Source organism: Aplidium turbinatum, chromosome 2 (genome assembly GCF_918807975.1).
Source record: "Aplidium turbinatum chromosome 2, kaAplTurb1.1, whole genome shotgun sequence".
Classification (NCBI taxonomy): Eukaryota; Metazoa; Chordata; class Ascidiacea; order Aplousobranchia; family Polyclinidae; genus Aplidium; species Aplidium turbinatum.
Window position 1 is genome coordinate 14,405,004 of NC_137473.1, and position 19,488 is coordinate 14,424,491.

At 39.1% G+C, this 19,488-nt stretch overlaps 2 protein-coding genes across 2 annotated transcripts in view; one reads left to right on the top strand and one right to left on the bottom strand.

Moving 5' to 3' along the window:
- LOC145764607 (liprin-alpha-1-like) overlaps positions 1-19,488 on the top strand; it is a 38,135-nt gene that overhangs the window by 14,894 nt on the left and 3,753 nt on the right. The window contains exons 22-33 of the mRNA XM_082576237.1: positions 11,086-11,156; positions 11,527-11,677; positions 12,131-12,303; positions 12,512-12,593; positions 12,717-12,917; positions 13,167-13,232; positions 14,326-14,349; positions 15,370-15,545; positions 15,891-15,988; positions 16,991-17,166; positions 17,740-17,814; positions 18,236-18,467. Of these exons, the coding sequence (XP_082432363.1) occupies positions 11,086-11,156; positions 11,527-11,677; positions 12,131-12,303; positions 12,512-12,593; positions 12,717-12,917; positions 13,167-13,232; positions 14,326-14,349; positions 15,370-15,545; positions 15,891-15,988; positions 16,991-17,166; positions 17,740-17,814; positions 18,236-18,467 (1,525 nt within the window). The remainder of the gene's footprint in view (positions 1-11,085; positions 11,157-11,526; positions 11,678-12,130; positions 12,304-12,511; positions 12,594-12,716; positions 12,918-13,166; positions 13,233-14,325; positions 14,350-15,369; positions 15,546-15,890; positions 15,989-16,990; positions 17,167-17,739; positions 17,815-18,235; positions 18,468-19,488) is intronic.
- On the bottom strand, positions 104-10,266 carry LOC145764608 (uncharacterized). The gene is made up of 11 exons (XM_082576239.1): positions 9,974-10,266; positions 8,083-8,283; positions 7,814-7,963; positions 7,380-7,579; positions 5,673-5,942; positions 4,999-5,308; positions 4,247-4,726; positions 3,363-3,523; positions 2,695-2,854; positions 1,779-1,885; positions 104-1,342 (listed from the first exon to the last, which is right to left on the bottom strand). Exons 1-11 carry the CDS (start codon positions 10,225-10,227, stop codon positions 570-572), a joined length of 3,066 nt encoding a protein of 1,021 aa, XP_082432365.1. The 5' UTR covers positions 10,228-10,266; the 3' UTR covers positions 104-569.

Sequence of the window (19,488 nt, forward strand, 5' to 3'; positions counted from 1 at the left end):
AAGGTGTGAAGTTCAGCAAATTGCGTGATCTTTTCTGTATACTCAAAAGGATCTGTCCCTGCCTTAACCAGCCTGTACCAACCGAAGGATGTTGACTTCGTTATTGGCAAAATACCATTCACAATACGCAAAATACATGTTTGTTTCGACAACCACTTTTTCTAATATTTTTCAATCGGTTTTGCATCATTTTAAAACATTGATTACTTCTTACTTAGGTAACTCAATGATTCGGTTGTTAAAAGCTTATGGCAGTACACAGAGAAGGGCCAGTTACTTTACATATAGACTGCTTTCCTTATTTTTTTGCAGTGATACGTTGTTGTTTTGGTAGTCAATCACTTTTATTTAGCTGGCTTTCAGAAAGTTAGGGTATTTTTACGACAGTGAATACATGTTTATTAAGAAGACAGAACAGCTTATTAATCTCATGGGGCACCAAATTCTCAACGGCAGGAATCTCAAATCAAATCGCACACGTGTTCTGCATATTTGTATCAGAGTCACCCAGCTCTGATTTCATAAAGAACATTGAATCTTGCCTTGCAAAATAAGGTTTCATAATTTATTTATTGAATCACATGTTCTTGTATTTGCTCAAGAGGGTGCTGCTGAGTTAAAGGCAGCGTCCCTGTCATGGATATTCCGGGGGTCTTTGGCATCATTACAGTCAAAGCGTGTTTCGATGTTCGCTGGAAATCTTGCGAGCTCGGAATCTTTGCTTGGCGTTGTGAATGTTCCCAATGCGGCAGCGTGTTTTTATTCAAAGTCAGCACGTGTCGAAACGGCACTGATGCATTCTGGGAACGTATTTGTTCCTCTTTATTAAAGTGCCTGGCTTTCGGGGGCTGTATATGTCCCAATTTCCGGTTCCCGTTTAAAGTATTAGCGCCAGTGACCACGTACAGCCCTGCGTCTCCTCTATCGTCCATAACTAAAGCTTGACTATCACCACCTTGATATGGGTAATAATAATACGGCGTTTTATGCAAGTTCTTTTGGTTCGTGTGTTGTTTCATGACCTGTTGTTTCGCTATGCCTTCTGTCATCTGATTCGGTGACTGGCTGAAGAAGTAAGAGGTTCCGTTTGTGTATGCCTCACCGTGCTTTTTCATCACGTGATACAACCTTTGCAAATCAACCAGGTCCTTGACTTTGGGGGCGCTCGACCCTTTGATATTTGCATTGTCGTAAAACCCCTGCACTTCGGAACCATCGCTGTTGAAATGTATTTTCGGTGGAAATAAGCCGTCTGCTTCATTAACAGGGAGTTCTCTGTATCTATATTGTATCTCTGACGGTATCCCATCGTGTGTTTTTCCACTAAGTAGCAGGCCATCACCTGCAAGAAAAACATAACCCCGTAAAAGAAAAATATATAGTCTTATTACTCAACGCAACAAACAGTTTACCAGACTCATTTTTTAATCATAAATCGATTTCGCTATCACAGCATCCTCAGTATGATCATGTCAAGAGCAAAAATAATAATAAAATTCTTCAAAGGTTTTAAGTTTAGGTATTGTGGCGTAACAATTGCATGTTACGCCCCCATGTCCATTGTCCTGTAGAAGAAAGATTATGTTCTATGCGTGTTTTTCATTACATACTATCACCCATAGATAACAATCATTTATACTTTACAAAAAGGTAGCAACAAGAAAAATTATGTATATATCAAAGTGAACTGTTTATTTTCTTTATTCACCAGACTTGCCATTAAATTGATGAAATGTGCATTTTTCGTCTCGGTCATATACTTGTAAAGGCAAACTCACCCTGTTTCTGTGCTTCCCACGCATCAGTCGAAATCTCGCGCGCCAACTGGTCTTGTCGGTAGAACATGTCTACTGGGCTGCTGGAGGGCGCTCGTAAGTCCAATTCACTAAATAAAACATTAATTGTTAGCGACAGTTTAACCCAAAAAATCTATCGCAGCAACTGCTTGAGACGAGTCCATCAACTTTTGTCTACTTTGATTTTATTAACATAAGTTTATTTCTAAACTTTAGCTTGGCTCTGTAGACGAATGAGACAGCACTAATGCCTTTGTAGACTTCTGGGGATGGAATACAATGAACTCTCTGCCTCGCAAAAAAAAGAAAATTTATAAAACCTTAAAACGAAGTTCTTATAACTAGCTGCTTTAAAGCAGAATAAACTCATTGTACCATGGAAAGGATAGCAGCTTACACGTACAAAGTTAAAACTACCATTGTAAACTTTACCGTTGGTTGGGGTGAATTTACTTTCAAATATTCTACCAAATGAGATGTAGCATGCGTGTCACTAGCCAAGTAGAGTGTGTCTAACTTTTGTTCGAAGTGACCGGTTCCACACCCACCGAAAGCACCGAGCTGTCTTCTAGCAAGACAAGTAATGACAATTTAAAAGGTGGACACGACGGTTGGTGGTTGAGCATTTAGAGTAGACCAAGTGGACGGAAAGGTAGGGAAGCCAATCTTTGTGTCTACCTACAGGCATGCCTGTAAGTGTCCCGCTAGAGACGGTGCCCATGCTTTTGAGCGGCGTCGAACCGGCGCCTTTTTGAGTACCGTACCAGAGCTGTAGACTACACAGCCGACAAAGATGAAAGAAAGTGAAGTGAGAAAGATCAAAGTGAAAGTTAAAAATCCTTTGTCAAGTTGCCAAGCTTTCAAGCTGCGGTTTTTGTCATATTTGTGCTGCAATCACCTGTTAAGGATCGCTCTTGTGAAGTTGTTTACTGCAGCATGTGTCGGGTTAAAGGTCAATCTCTTCATGTTCCTTTCGATCTGTTGTTGTCGCTGCATGCGTTCCTTTGCCGTCAGCGGTGGTTCGACCACAGCCACCCTTAAGACTTTGTGTTTTGCAGCTAAAAATTGAAGTTTTCAATTTTGTGCAAGAGAACATTGGTCACATGCATTGTTATGCTAGTATCTACAACCAAATGAGAACATAACCAGCATGAAAGAATAAACAAATGTCCAACTTTGTTCATTGAGTCTAAAACAGCAAGGAAATTTATGGTGGACACTGGACATGCTGTCCAATGTCCATATCAAAGCAGTGCAGCAAAGAACACCTGGTCTGTGGCACTCTTGACCAATTGTGTTTCGTTTGGCTCGATTTACTCGGCTTGCTTCTAACGCTCATGCCAAAGTGGCGGCACTGAAGCGTCATGCTTTCTTTGATCGTAGCATTGTCAACTACAATTACTTGACCAAGTGGATGTGAGAATTCACTAAATACGGCGAACCATTACTTTTAGGTGTGTTGCTTTTTTGCATTAAATATCAGACCACCAGTATTTTATTTATTTTCTCCAGCATGTGGTTTCAAACCTGTTGCAAACTTCATGTAGACCTTCTGTTGGGGTGTACCTGCTTTTGGTTTTGTTTTCCCTTTAAGCGCAGCTTGCCTGGCATTGAAGTGTTCAAGAGGGGTTCTAGGCGGTGACTGTTGTTTTCCCGGCGTGCTTGTAATCAGCTTCAGGCTTTTGTATTGCGGATTTTCATTTTCTTGCATTCTTGATACCGATGCACTGTAGCAACAAATGTAACGACACTTTACTGTATAGCATGCTTCTACCAATTGCCAGTGCGGGGCAGAGTTCGGATTATAATTTTTACATTAACGTTGAGAACATTTAATGATATTAAGTTATACTGGAAGCTTCCAAAAATAGATTCGGTTTTACGGGATGGATTCTTTGAGAAAGTTCTTCAAATGATCCGGGTGTAAGCATGTTAGCTACATGTGTTCAGAGGGTCTAAGAAGTTTTTTATAACCATGATTTTAAGATACGGCTTGTTGCTGTTTCTGCAGGTTACTGAATTTACTCTCGCACGGTCAGCGTATTTATAATTTGCTGGTCGCTGCAGCAGGTGAGGTTTATTAACCAATCAGAAGGCAAGATTTAAATCAGCTGATTGCAGTCATGCGACTCATGCACGTCAGAAAGTAAATTAAATGAACGTTTCGCTGTCGCCAGCGTGGCCAAGAGTGTTAGGGCTAGGGAATGGTCATTTCAATGGCGTGGATTCGATTCTCACCCATGTCATTACTCTTTTTTTTTCTGTATTATCAAAGTTCAAAGTAAGAAACAACTCTCTGGCTACGAGAAGGCTTACAGTGCTGCAGTCAGCTGGTTCATCAACAAAATCTGCTCCAGGACTTACAGATTACAAATACGCGTACGGTCAGGCGGCGGCACCCAATTGGTGCTTTTCGCTGGCACAAACACAATCAACACTACGAGGCATACCTGCTCCCAAATTGATGCTGAAGGATTGTTGCTGGTGTGTATAGACGAAAAGCCGGGTTTTTCTTCCTATTCTTATCTGCTGGAGTAGAGTCTTTCGCATTGCTTTTTTTGGTTTTGGTCTCATCTTGTTCATTCTTTGTATCACTTTGCTGCGTGATGGATGTTACTTCAAGCGGGCGTTTTTCTGATAATTTCCCATCGCTTTTTGTCTTTCTAACGCTGTCTTCTTTTTCCTCCGCTTTTTTCGATTTGCTTTTTTCTTTGATGTCCACCTGTTGGGGTCGGTTGGTGATGTGCTTCTGCGCTATGCCGATCACACTCGAGCTGAATGACTCACGACTGGCCACCCCCGCCAAAGTCAGTCTATGCTTCACGTTTGAATCTTCGTCTTTGTTCGGATTATGCCGTTTCCATAGCGAGGACGTTGCGATGTTATGAATTTTAGGCAGAGATCCATCTCCAATAGTACGAGGTCTAGACCTGCCACAAATGATGGAAAATTAAAAAAAAATATGTAAATAGTATTATGGCATTACAAATATACATTACATAACCTACCCACGGCTATACTGCTATATGGTATATTCATATTATGCCTAAAAGTGCCACATAAGCTTTTGTCCTTGAATTAGTTTTGTAGCACTTATTTTATTTATTTATTTTCATTGAAATGCTCATTAAATTTTTTTGGTGTATTTGAGATGATCCTGTTTCGAAAATAACAAACAAAATATTGTTGTCTGCTAACTTACATTGGTCTATATCCGTTTTGCTGGCTTTGCAGCTTGGAGCGGAATTGCTGTGCTGCCGTTGACGAAGAACGGGCGTCTTGGCCTTTGGGTTGTTGCGGTGGTGCGCTGTTTTGTAAGAGAAGTTTCAGCTTTGCTCCTAACCCAGTTTTCGGTTGCTGGGAAGGGGCTGTGGCACCTCTGACAGGGACATCTTTCAGATCTTCCTTTTGTTCGATTTTTGATCGCAACTGGTTTTTCAAATCCACCAACAAAGCTCTGGTCGGATTCTCTTCATTCTCTTTATTTTCTTCTAAGTTTAAAGTTGAATCATCTGAAAACATTTCCGGTTAAAACCATTAAGACCCAAGACGATTGTAGCTTGAAAATTTCTTAATAAATCTTCTAAAAATATTTTTCTGGAATTAATTTTTCCAGTTCCAACCTGTTACTGCAACTTTGTGTTATGGAAGTGAGAAATTAATTTTATTTATGTCCAGATTTTGACTCATAATTATTTGAGAAGAATATTTCACGTCATGTGGTGGTAAAAGCTTTATTTGTTTGCAAACGAAGAAAAAGTTGATCTTACAATGACGATGAACTCACAGGGTGTTTGCGTTTGGGAGCAACGAAAGCTTAAATTTTTAACAGTCTTCAAAATACTTCAAATACAAGTTGCAACTATCACATGTTACCTTTCGTCGCTCTGTCTGTCTTCTTGTTGTTCGGAGGACTTGTTGCGATTATACAGGGCAGTACGTTTGTGGAGTCTGCAGATTCACCTTTGAGTATTCTTTCTCCATGTACAGGATAATTTGTGTCAGGCTTTTCTGTGGTTGCGGACGTTTTTCCTCTTTTGTTTGAAGAGGACTGCAGGGTGCCATGTAACTTAACATGCTTTTTTGCCGCATCGTTTAATATTGAGGCTTGCTTCCCAAAGAATGGTGGACGTCGTTGCTTTTTTTCTACAAGAAACAGAAGCATTAGTCGGAATTCACATTTGTAATCTGCCGGTCGCTGCAGTGACGAGGTTTATTAACCAATCAGAAGGAAAGATTCAAATCGGCTGATTGCAGTCATGTGGCTCTGGTAGTCATCTCGATAACGTGGATACAGCCATTACTTTTTTTTCTTCTGTAATTACCAAACAAAGTTTAAAGCTAAAATAAACTCTTTGACTGAGTGCGAGATGGGTCACCATGACTTCAGTCAGCTGGTTCACAGGAAAAATTATCTTATGTTAAAGTGTTTACCATCCAACACCCTATCTACTGCACTCCTGCAGCGACCTACAGATTACATATACGCAGTCGGAATGGCCCAATTCGGAGACGGCCTTTTTCGGTATGGACGCGCTGTCAAACAACTTTACATGATTAAAATATAATCGTCTGTATGAAGGCAGAAGTTCTCAAAATCGCAGGGCAGCATCTGTTTATAGAGACTCACAGGGATAATTCAGGAGAGTGATATACAATGTGACAGTTCGTTTGCAAGTTAAAACCGAGTTAAACAACAGTTTAAAGTAGGTGTAAAGTGTAGCCTTTCCCACCTTAATAAATTAGCGTTTTGCAACGTAGTAATGAAGGGGATAACACAAGATACACACATTGCTGACATAATTCAAATCAAAGCTATGTAAAAAAAAACAGAAGATGATTATTTTTATCGCACCATAAGAATCCAAGTGAGCATTGGAGATGAGATACTTGGAATAAAGTCATTATTTGTGGGAAAAAATGAAGAAACACTGGGTATAAATTTTCATGAGGACAAACCTACCTACAGCCTTCAAAGCAGAATATCACGCAGACAGTCACTGTTACTTATTATTATGGTAGAGGAATGGCAATCAGTGGCGAATCCGGTGGTCGTCTCCTCAAAACGTAGTAAATTAATTTTATTTACCATTGTTACTTTTCTTTGTCAGGTGTATGAAATCGCCCCCGTTACCGGTACCAGCATGATCTGCTACTGCTACATTGATGCTTATTAATTACCCAACCTACAGTAATCATTGCTAGATATATCTGCAAGATAACAGCTAATGCACATTTACAACAGAACCAATTACAACATAAACCGTTTTGTTTCCATGGGTAGTAGGGTACGGGAAGGTAAACACAGAAACCACCTACCTATATGTTCCCTACAATTTCTCTAAGTAAGCTAAAGCCGTCGCGAGATTTTGAAAACGTCGGCACCGAATCGGTCGTGTCCGAAAAAGGTCATCTCTAAATCTGGATGTCTTTGAATCGGCTGCACCAAATTGTCGCCGACCAACCATTAATCTAACTATTTAGCTATTCTAAAAGTAAACGAACCATATAATTATATTTTGTGGTTTGCAGTGATAATGCGTTTGTATAAACTAATTTCGTTCAGTCTTGTTACAAAATCACCTGCATCATTCTCGTGTAAAATGAAAGGTTTCCATTCTTGGGTGGGTGACATGCTCAGTGTTGGTTGTTGATTACTTGTTATCGGTGCTGTTTTTTTCTTCTCGCCATGTTGTTTCATCAAATCCTTCCAAATTTGAACATCCATGTTTGGTAGCAGTTCTTTTGAAGGCATTAAGCCCGGCCTTTGTTTTAAACGTTGTCTATGAAATCGGTCACAAAGAAACATTGTTATTTGCGTTTACTTTGCAATGACAATTTTTTGAAAATATTTTTTGAGTGATTACTCCATAATAATCACATCCATTGTGATTCCATAAACAAAAAAATATTCTTTGTGAAAATAAATAATATATATAATATTCTTATTGGAAGTTAATTCCATATTACTCTTTCGTATTTTATATGCTAGTTTAAATAAAAAACAAAACGCAAACCTGTATTTATTTATTCTTGCAACGGCTTCATGATAGTGCATTTTTTCATGCTTTAAAAGTCTCTCCCTGAGAGCCATGTGCCAAGAAAAATATCTGTTTTTGCTTGTCTCTTCCGAAACACTTGACTGTTCAGTCCAGGATTGTAAGATGCTGTGAAATTAGATACGGGTGATGCGCAACCAGTTGTTAACGCGTTGTTATATTAAAGTCGATACAAGTTGTCTTAGTTCACACTCTTCACAATCAATACGCTAGTTTGGTTTGCTAACCTGTCTTGCTTTGTCAAGATGTCCGATGATTTAGCAATGTATTTGCTGTTGTGTTGTTCATCGACTTTATCAGGGTCAAATATACTGTCAAATTCTTTTGCAGTTGTTGGAGTTGTTCCCCGCCAAAACTTAATGCTTTTAATTAACTTGCTTTTACCTTCCTCCTTGATCTCGTAACCACCTTGCTGGGGGTTAACAATTCTGTAACACAAATTCAAGCTTTATGACAAAGTATCAAGAAAATGAACTATCTTCTGACAGGTGTCAAACGCATAGCAACGCTTGATATGAACGACTGGGTTACATGTCTTGTAAATTGTAATACAAGCGCATGAATTTATTTTCGCACGAGTCAGTTCAATCATAAACAGCTAAAAATCGATTTTGATCAACTAGCAGCAAGATCATCTTCGATTAAGCTGAACGCAAACAGCACAAAAAATTAAATGATGAAGGTGCAAAAGAATGAAAAACGTTTCACTCTGGTACGTAACAACCAAAGGCAAAATGAATGAAAAATGGCACGAATAAGTATGGTATAGAATTGTACCGTGATAAGTCTAACCAGGAAACATCAACAATACGCAAAATATTGGTTAATTTAAATTGACAAAAAGGAGAAAGTGCGCTTCAACCGATAAGGCACCTATTCTAGCAAATATAGCGACGAAAAGGATTAACTACTGGTACATCAAAAGATATCCATGAGGTAACCTGACAACTACTAGCACAAAAAAAATTATTACTTTCTTTTTAGACGTTTATCATTCTTTCGCACCTTCATCATTTGATTTTTGCGCTGTTTGCTTTCAGCTTAACTGAAGATGATCCAGCTGCCAGCTGATCGAAGTCGATTTTTAGCTGTTTATGACTGAACTGACTCGTGTGAAAAGAAATTCGTTTGTATTATGACAAAGTATAGAACATGTGTGCAATAACAATGGTTAACAGATACACCCGAGCAACAGATATAATGATATTATAACAATGAATATAATGATGAGAAAGTATAGAGTTTTATATTTGATGACATATGTTTTAGGTAAACCCTGTTAACTTCTGAAAATGGTTGCAACTATGTAATTTAAAAATACCGTAATTGCGTTTTCAAATATTTCGAACTGATGCTTTTTGCGATGATCTTGTTCAGTGTTTTTCTTATTTCATAGTTACGATATGTAAACAATATTTGCATCTATGCGACGATAAGCAAAGGAAAAAGATTTTGTCTCACTGCTCATACTTGTCAACAAGATACGTCAGCATGTCATTGTCAAGTCACTTGATGGTAATCATAGCCTTCAAAACCCCTTGTTTAAAAACCAACCGTATTTTTTAATATCGAAACTAATTCGCTGGGTGTTAGTGGGGTAAGTTAATAAGTTTAAGTTGTTAGTGAGCACAATGGTGTTCTTGCACAGAACAAAAATAGCTTGATGTTAGTATGGTTGGTGTTATGTAATTTCAGTTAAATGCATTTTCAAACTCTTCTACCCAAGCGCATGTCATGAATTATACCACAGCTAATAAACGCCATGAAAATGTTGATGTTTTTTTTCGCTGGTCGTTATTTATATAAGAAGCCAACTATATCTGCCCTACTGGCCGCTGGTCATTCTGCTGTGAGAAGCGACTCAATACTACAAGATAGAATCAAATTGAACACCTTGCTATTGGCGTCTGTGTGTACTTGCCACTACAACAATAATGCTGCAACTCGCAGATTTTTTTTATATGTTTAACCATTTCAAACGATTTCTGAAACGACCCACACACTTGACTTTAGATTTAGAATAACAACCTTTTTTTTCTTTCTGTGTGTTTGAACATTATATGGATTACTATATACACCCCGTTATCACCAAAATATTGTTAAACTGCTTTTACTTACCCCTTTGGTAGCTGTGATAGTTTTGATGGAGATCTTGCGGTAAATCTGACCGGTATTTGATTACTCTCTTCTTCGTGCACGTTTGCCTGGCCACCAAGCAAGATATCAGGCAAGAATGCTTTGGAGTCGGTTATCTTTTCATTATTTGACCTCTCAGCGGTTTTTAAACTGTCCAATTTACTCTTGGCACGTGTTGACACTGACAACATTTCTGTATTGATAATTTCGCGTTCTGTTCTTCCCATTACAACCATTGTGGCTTGTGGCCATCTATGCTTTCCTGCTCTGCTGACCGCTCCAGACCTTTCAGCTTGTTTTGAATTTGCCACCATTGGCAGATTTGTTTTGGGTGTAAACTTCTGCATTGTAGTAGGCCTTGTTACTTTTATCGGATTACTTATAGTAAATTCTATATGCGAAGTAGAAGCTCTGACGGAGCTTTGGGAAGTTTCCATTTTTTTACAACGTTGCGATCTCTTCAGTCAAGGTATAATTATCTTCTCAAAGTGCTCAATCCAAGTATTTTTCCCTTAAAAGTAGCATTAAAATTTAATTAATATCTAAAGATTATCGAAACAGATTTCAGCTAGTCTTATTTCCCTTTTTACTTAGGTCCAGTGAGTTTGCCGAAAAGCATAACTTCATATTATATTAGAGTATGGAAAGCACTTGTGAGCCGCACACCATCTCACTTATTGTGCGAAGCTTGTGTTTGATTCTCCTTTTTTGCACCGATGATGGCATTGTGTGGTTGTGTGTTCAGTGTGGCAGACCGTACGGCTGTGCTAACTTGGACTGAATCGACAAACGTAATTATCGCATTGTGTCTTGTATGCTTGAACTATATTCAAGGTATGAAGAGGAATATTCAACGGATCGGGTTCCATAACAGGACCACTTGTATGCTATTGTGCTCACAGACGCCTTTCAGTAATTTAACAAGTTCCTTTCTTTAAGTCCGCACAGTCTTCCTCTCTCTGGTTTGTAATCGATATGCTTTGTGTCAAGGAGGGGTTGTATTAATGTAGATATGTTGTTACTTTGCTTGAAATTGTATCAGTTTAGTTTGTTATTTACTCCTCATGCCTTTTAACGCATTTTTTTGTTTTTAGAACGCTGCCAATAACGTACGACTTGGAGAAAAATCTTCTAATCAAGTCAAGGATCAAGATGAGTTCAAAAAGTAAGCTAAAATTGGCTGATGTCGTATTCTTATGTGCAGATGAGTCATAATTATACAGATTATCCGGCTAAATATGTTTTTTTTTGCGTTTTTGACTATCTAGAACCGAAGCTTTAACTCACTAATTTAATGTGTGCACTGCCTGCACAGCTTATCGCACTTGCAAGTGGTAATCTTGTATGTGTCATTACAAAGGGCTGTTCTGAACACAACTCATAGTTGGCAAGTTATTTAAACATCTGTCATGCTTCAAACTTTTTTCATGATAAAGTCAGGTCGTTTATACGAACCGTACGATCCGGCTTTTATCGCGTGTTTTTTTTCACAATAAAAAATGTAGCACTCACTTTTTTGTTTTGCATATAAACAGCTCATTTGACGGTTTGGGGACGCCGAACAGCAGCCTCGGCAGCCAAGACTCAATACAAAAGCGTTCAGGACAGTCGCCACAGGGAGCTACTCTTCCCAAGAAGAAAGGTATCAAGTCGTCCATCGGCCGTCTCTTTGGCAAGAAAGACAAGGTAGTGTCTGTTTAGAATTAAATTGGGTTTGCGGGTGTGTAACCCTACTGTGTAAGTGAGCACGCGCACTTTGTGTTTAACAGATATACGCAAACACTATGCTATAGATTGTAATTATCGAATGAGCTACAGCGTTGCAATAAAACGATGAAGACATGTGTAAAACTGTCAAAGAGAGGTTGGAATAGTAGTGTTTACGTCACCGTGAAGATGTTGCCATTTTTTTAAGCGAAATATTTCCTTCCACTTTCCCGTGTTCAGATTCGGATGTCAGCTGACGCTTGTCTTATGGCGCACAGTTGCCGCAGCTGACGCTTGTCTTATGGCGCACAGTTGCTCACACGTGGCATAAACTTAGACCTAGCTATAGTTTTGGTGACAGGCGCTTTACGTCACCGTGAAGATGTTGCCATTTTTTTAAGCGAAATATTCCTTCCACTTTCCCATGTTCAGATTCGGATGTCACGTGCACATTTAACTTCTCCGAGCGATAACTACAGCAACTCCACGGAGCAAATGTCTGGTTCCGGATCAAATCCATCTGATGATCGTTCCTTGTCTAGCGACTCTGTGGACGTGATCGGATCTGGTCACCATAGAGAGCAAGAGAGGCGGATCAAGAAAAAGTAATTCTTGTCCTTGTTTTTTTTACAAGATGGTGTCTTATCTGTCACGTCATGATGAGAATCAAACACGTCTTGATGAAAGTTGATTGACAACTTCATTTTTGTAATCTATGCCGCGTTTTTTTTTTTTTGAAAGCCGTTACAATTTTCTTCCGATTATCTACATCCTGGAGCGATGGAGGTTGCATTGATGAATTTATTCTTTCAGGCATGAAATGCTGGAGGAAGTGCGAAGAGCCGGCACACCGTTTGCCAGCTGGAGTGGACCTACTGTAGTAGCTTGGTTGGAGGTGCTGTGATTGTTGTGTTGTTGGTTAAGTCGTTAACCCTCCACGAAGTGGCCTAGAGTCGAACTCCGTTAAGCACATGCATCTGTGCGGCCCCAAAAAGCACTAATAAAAATCTTCTTCCAGCTTTGGGTCGGGATGCCTACGTGGTACGTGGCTGCCTGCAGAGCAAACGTCAAGTCAGGAGCCATCATGTCCGCTCTGTCCGACACCGAGATCCAGCGAGAAATCGGGATCAGCAATCCTCTCCATCGACTCAAGCTGCGCTTGGCGATCCACGAGATGATTAGCCTCACAAGTCCTTCTGCTCCTCCCACCTCTAGAACGGTTGGTATGATAACTAATTCTCTCTTTTTTTACGACCTTAACCTCTTTAGCATCGCTGTGGAAACTTCTAACTCCAATCCTCTCGGTCTTGGTTATTTGAGCTTGGTCATGACCGAATCGTTATGACGTTGCCGACAGAGTTTCGTCATCCTTCTTTAGGCCGTCCACCCTTTTTTTGAATAATGATCTTTTTACGCAAAATATCACCATTTTTCTTGTCTACGAACGATTTCATGCAACTGGACGCAGACTACCGGAAGCATATGGATGACTCATGAAGAAGTGGAAGATCTTGCTCATCGCAGTCAGATGCATGCGACGCTTGCAACGGTACTTTGAAGTTCATGCTTGCGAAGCTGTAAAGCCATTGTGATATGTTTTGTGTGTTTGCTGAATGTGGTGATGCAATGGACTGTTTGTGTGGTAAAGAAATCAATAGACTGTTCTCAAATTGTAGGATCGTTGTTGGAAAGCGGCAGTGCTTAATTTTTATTGGTGTTCGGTCATTCACTTATTTTGTATCTCGTAACGTTATAAAAATATCTTCAATTTTTTTTAACCTTAAGCACTGAATTCTTGTTAGAACCTTTTCCCACCAATTGTACCTTATTTTAACAAATTGTGAAATACTCAAACCCAAATTTTCTAGCTTTGAGTTGATTTTGAGACCTATTTTATTCACATTTTAATGCACTTTGACGTTGTAATTCTATTTCATTGTGTGTGATACTTAGCGGTTCTGTGAAATTAGTAGGCTACGTGTTTCTGTTGTCGGCAAAGTGCTGAATCTTTTCTAGTCAAAAGCAAGACCTCAGTTGTGAGTATAGCTAAACTTGAATGTTCCAGCATTGTAGTTCGTTGTCTTGACCAAGCTACCAAAATCCGTTGTTTCTGCGTGTTGAAGTGGCTAGTCTGATATTTGCCTGCAGAGGGCAAATTCACCTTTTTTACATCGGCTTTCGTCTACCAGCGTCAAAGTTAATGTAAAAATTGCGAATTTGCGACACCGTGAAGTTATAGAAAGTTTTGTAACGTATTTGATGATACTGTTATTGTACTTTACTTTAAACTCACTTGTGAAAAGATTACACACTACACACACAGCATACATGACTGTTATTTTCTAATCCGCAAATTGTGCATCATCAAACAAAGCTACTTTGTCCTCAGCAGTGCTGTTATTCTAAACAGCAAAATCCGTCAATTTTACGTTTATTCAGCGTCTACAGACGTTGAATCAATGTAAAAATGACGGATGTTGCTGACTGCCATGTGATGAGGCGAGAGATGATTTTGCGTGGTGGTGGTTTGCGTAAAGTTCTTTCGTGATGCTTGACTTCTGGATCGCCTCGATTTTTAAATTTCTACAGTATTAATCTTTCTTTTTTCTTCTTTCATTCACTTCAAGGATGATACTGTGGGCTGGCCGGAGGTAAGAATGCAAGACCAAAACTCACATTTTTAGTCTGCTACGCAACATATTAACTCCCGACTATCATCTTGTGATGTTGAAATATGTGATTTCGATGTTGTATTAATTTTCACGACTCCCAGTCAGAGACGAAAAGCTAGTGTTGCATACGGTCATGATACTTGTTTGATACAGTTGCGTCAAAACGTTGTTCAAGCTTTATCTTGTACAAGCGAAAAGTGTCAATGGATCTTATGTCCTCTAGCTGTCGTTGAAATTAACATTTTCGTTTCAACTATGTTTAGTAAACAATGTGTTAAGTTCGCCGACACCAAACCCGATAAACATTGGTTTTTGCATCGTCCACTCCTCTCTATATGACGACTTTCCTGTTATTATTTGCTTATACTATACAATACATAATAAACGTGTTCTGTAGGAAAATTAATGAGTTTGACTTACAACTTTTCAGCGTTATTTATGTCTTTGGTTCTACGTCATAGTGCACTTTAACTACAGTATAAAGTAATAACAAATCGAGAGTTTGATTTTTTAATAGCTTTTTCTTTAACTTTTTGACGGCCATGTGGCCGGTAGTTTTTACCACCGTTATGTTCTTGATTTTGATGTAGATCTTATCTTAATCTGTATTTCTTGATCTGTGTTCATGATCAATGCTGAGGATGTATGTTGTTATTATGTATGAAACGTTAGATTGGCACAGGGTGATAGTTTCTTTAACTTAACCCTATCTTTTCCTGGTGCGCAGTAAAGGAACCCCTGATTGGATAAAAGAGATTTGGAAATAACTTCCTCAACCGATGCAATGCAGTAAAGAGAATAATAATAGCAAATAACATCGTAGAAATTATCTTGTTTCTACACTGTAGGAAACTGTTGTACCATTCTGTCACACGCCTAGTCAACCTCTGTGTGTACTCTTATGCTCTATGGAAGCTTTTGACTCATTATCTAATCAAAACTTTCCTGAAAAATGGAAGGATTTTTTTACTGTATTGCTGATCGATCTTTGCTTCACAGACGTTGGCCTACGGAGACATGAATCATGAGTGGATCGGGAACGAATGGCTTCCGAGTCTAGGATTGTCGCAGTATCGATCCCATTTCATGGAGTGTCTGGTGGATGCTAGGATGCTCGATCATTTGACTAAGAAAGATTTACGGCAACATCTCAAGATGGTGGATGGATTTCACAGGTATAAGTTTATAAAGCATCATATCCTATCTTTTAAGGAATTATATTTGATGATTGATTGGAAATACTTTCGACCTCTGAATGAAAAAACTTCTTCTAAAGCTCAATCTTTCAGTCTTGTTTACTTGAGGCTCTCAAATGCTAACGTTAAATCTGAACATTGAGGTTAGCAGTGATATTTTTTTCTAAAGAAGCTGCTACATGTGCTAGCATTCTCTCAAACTTTGAAAAAAAACAAGTTTTTTTATAATGGTAAAGAATGGCATGGTAGCATGGTAATTATTCCTGATGAATAACTTACAATTTCATTCACAAACGTAAGATATTTTTTAATGCCTATTTTCAGATCAAGCTTGCAATTCGGGATTCTTTGCCTGAAGCGATTGAACTACAACAAGAAGGAACTGGAGGAAAGGAGGGAAGCGTCATCGGATGACGTCAAAGGTGGTGAAACCAACATCTTTAATAATGTCATGTCCCGTTCAATTGCTTGGAAATTTTTTTGCTCAATTATTATCATCATCCAAATTCGGTTTTGTCCCCACTACTGGAGGTGGCCAAGTCTTTCGTTGCAGCGATTGTCTTTACTCCTATTCTCGATCTCTTTCTACCCATCACAGCTTTCTTTCTTCATTCCGACCATACCTGGCCCATTTTTCACATGTTATTTTAAGAATTTTTTCAACCAATCTCGTTTGTGATTAATAAAGTGAACGCTGACATCTCGCAACCCCTGTTCCGCTTTTCGGTGTTACGGAAAGAATATAATGATGTAAAGATGAATTAGGATGCAATTAAACATGTAAAGTTGCTGTATTAAAACCAGCCGGGTTTGATGGCTTGGGTAATTAGTTGATAAAAATTTCGCCACCATAAAGACTAAAGATACCTTCTTCAGAGTCTCTATCTAATTTAACACCTATTGCGCACTTATCTGTCTAGTACTCTAGTTAGTCTTAATTTTCTAGGTTACCTTGTATAGGTTTAATTGATTATGAAGGTTCCTTTTTCATAAGCTTTCGGGTGTATCGCGTGGGCTACTGTAACTATCATTACTTTGATCGCGTTGAAAATGTTGACATATGAAACAGGAAATAGCAGTAGTTTGGTTTATTTCTTAGTACAAAAAAACAAACAATTAAAGTGAGTCGATTGGGTTGGGCAATACAAATTGCAGTGAAGAATAATGCCCCACAGGCACGTACTTTACATTACCGGTCTGGTATGGCGAAGTAAAACAGATCAAACAACTGGAAGTCGCAAAGGAACCATGGATTATGGTTTTCGAGTCAAGCAGAAATGGTTTCTTGATTTTTTTCATTTTCTTCCAGACGTATGAAAATTTCTTCCAATGCTGAGATATAACGTGCACTAATTACTATTCTAACCACGTCAAATGTGTTGAAATGTGAAGCAAGAAATAGTTTTGAAAATGTTTTTTCTCAGACGTTCTTGTATGGAGCAACCAGCGCGTCATACGTTGGCTTCAAGGCATCGGTCTACGCGAGTTCGCTGGCAGATTAACCGACAGCGGAATCCATGGCGCTGTCATTGCGTTGGATAGCAGCTTCGACGTCAACTCTTTTGCTTTGGAACTTCAAATCCCAACGCAAAACGCTCAGGTTAGCACTACTTTTTCAGCGTCGCTTTGGAAATAGAGAACTATGGAATCTAATTTCATAGCTTCCCTTCACATTGCGTGATCTAAAAAATAGGCGTTTTGGTTTCAAAGCAAAAAAGTATACCATCTTTTTTATCACATGTTGAGCATGTCCTCGATTGAGGGAAAATGTCTGGTGAATACCACCATTGTAATTGTGGGCTCATCTGTTCCGTTGTACAAAACGAATATACTCTTGGTCCAAAAGAGAAGGCATCTACCTTGAAGACAACTATTTGAGCTCGAGATAAAGCATAGCAGATTCTGCAATGCTATGTAACATTTTGCTACCACGTGGAGTGGCCATGTAAATCGTCATTCTTTTCTGTTTTGCTTTGTCAAGGACTAAGTCTAAAGTTTGGCAAAAATAATTTAATATCCCTTAAAAATTGGCCCTCGAGGGACATGAATGTTTAGAGAAACTGCGTTGATGGTGTCTGACATGCCCGAACGGGTGATGATGGTGAAAAGTTGGCTCACGCAATCTCTAGAATTTTTTTTTGGTTTCTTGTGACATTTCACTATTTGCCTTCAGACCCGGCAAGTGTTGGAACGCGAGTTCAGCAACCTGATAGCTTTGGGTACGGACAGACAACTTGAACAAGATGAGGTAAGGCTGGCCGGATAAGGTGTCTATCGCTGTCAATTCTTGCTACAATCGGCTGCTGAGAAACATATAGCTGGTCGGATAACTTTACGAGTATAGTGGAGGTCGCAATGCTTCATTTCAAATGCCTTGCACTACTTATTACAGTGACATTGTAATGTTTTCGTTTGTTCTGTTGTATAAATGATGTCGTTTTTAACGGAAGTTTCCTCAACTGCCTATAATTGCGGCGTGGAGGAACAAACTGCTGGACCGTGTCATTCCCGATTGTTTCTTTATAAGGACCAAACGGGATGCATTGTACAGTGGTATCTGGACGGAGCTACTTTAACTGAAGTTGGGACAAAATTTATTTTTCCTGTAAAAAGACTGTTTTTTTCATTTCCTGAAACTCGAGTTTATCTCAATTGTATTAATGGCGTAGAATGCCGGACGGAATACTGGCGGGCGGAAAAAGCAAACACGCCCATCCATAGTGACGACTTCTCCGTCAACTGTAGTCGGAGTGAACGTGAACACAGACTCGATTGTAGTCGGCCAACGTTTAGAAAACCACGCTTCTGGGGGGTTTGGTGGGGCAGTGTTGCGGCCCGCAAGCCCGTTCCGGCCTCCCCATCACGTCATTGATAGCGGCCCATCCAATAGAAGAGCAGAAGGTAAACCTTTAAACTTATTTGCACGGCGTGCTTTTTTTTCTTGAAATGATACCCAGTTGGCAAAATTTGAGTCCTTTTTTTCACATTGATTTAATGTTCGCAGTCGTTGGTTTAGTGTAAAAAGGGCCAATTTTGCTGGCTTGTTGGGTCTGCCATCGTGCTAAGTGTTGCCAGTATTGATATGTTGTTGTCACTGCTTTCCAGACATCAAAATATGTCATTTTTAATTTGTAATTAATTTTGAGGTGGAAGGTACGCATGCCCCTCTCTAAGTTCCCTACTGAAAAGTATCGATCTCGCATCGATTGTCGAAAAGTATCGATCGCTCCGAAATGCCGCCACTGCAAATATGGCTGCTTATGCCGCCAAGCAATCGAGCATGCACTTGAAAATAAATTAAAGTTGTGATTTTGCTCAACGTTGAATCAATGTATGAAAGCGATGACATTTGCTGGTCTATGCTCAAACGCTGCACAACATCATTATTTCAAGCAAAAATAAATAAAAACTATAAAGATATCATTCTTTGCGCCAGCACAAGCATAGAGTTATTGAATCTTCAATAAACAAAACTAGTGATAGCTTGTCCAATGTCCAGTGCCGTGTGTTGTTTGCATGCTGCTGTGTCACTTGTCGCTCGTTTTTATAATCAGGTGGTAAGAAGAAGAAAAAGAGATTGATTTTATCCACCTGAGCTGGGAAAATGCTGCGGTAAATATTTTTCAAAATTTTTTTTTTTTATCATTCACCTCCATAAGGCTATGGCTGCTCGAATTAGGACTTAAGAGCATATAGAAACAAACGAAAATAAAATATGTATTGAAACAAAATATTAAAAAAAATGACATGCTGCATGCTTTTTGTTTTTCGCTATCATATTTTGCAAATATAACGTAAACTGCTGTGTAAACACAGGGAGTGAACTTTACGATTTTTTTTCTACGTTCACCAATTTCGAATATTACTTCCTACGTTTTGCATGTCACCGTTTGAGAGGCTGTTTGTGATACTGCTGCTTCGT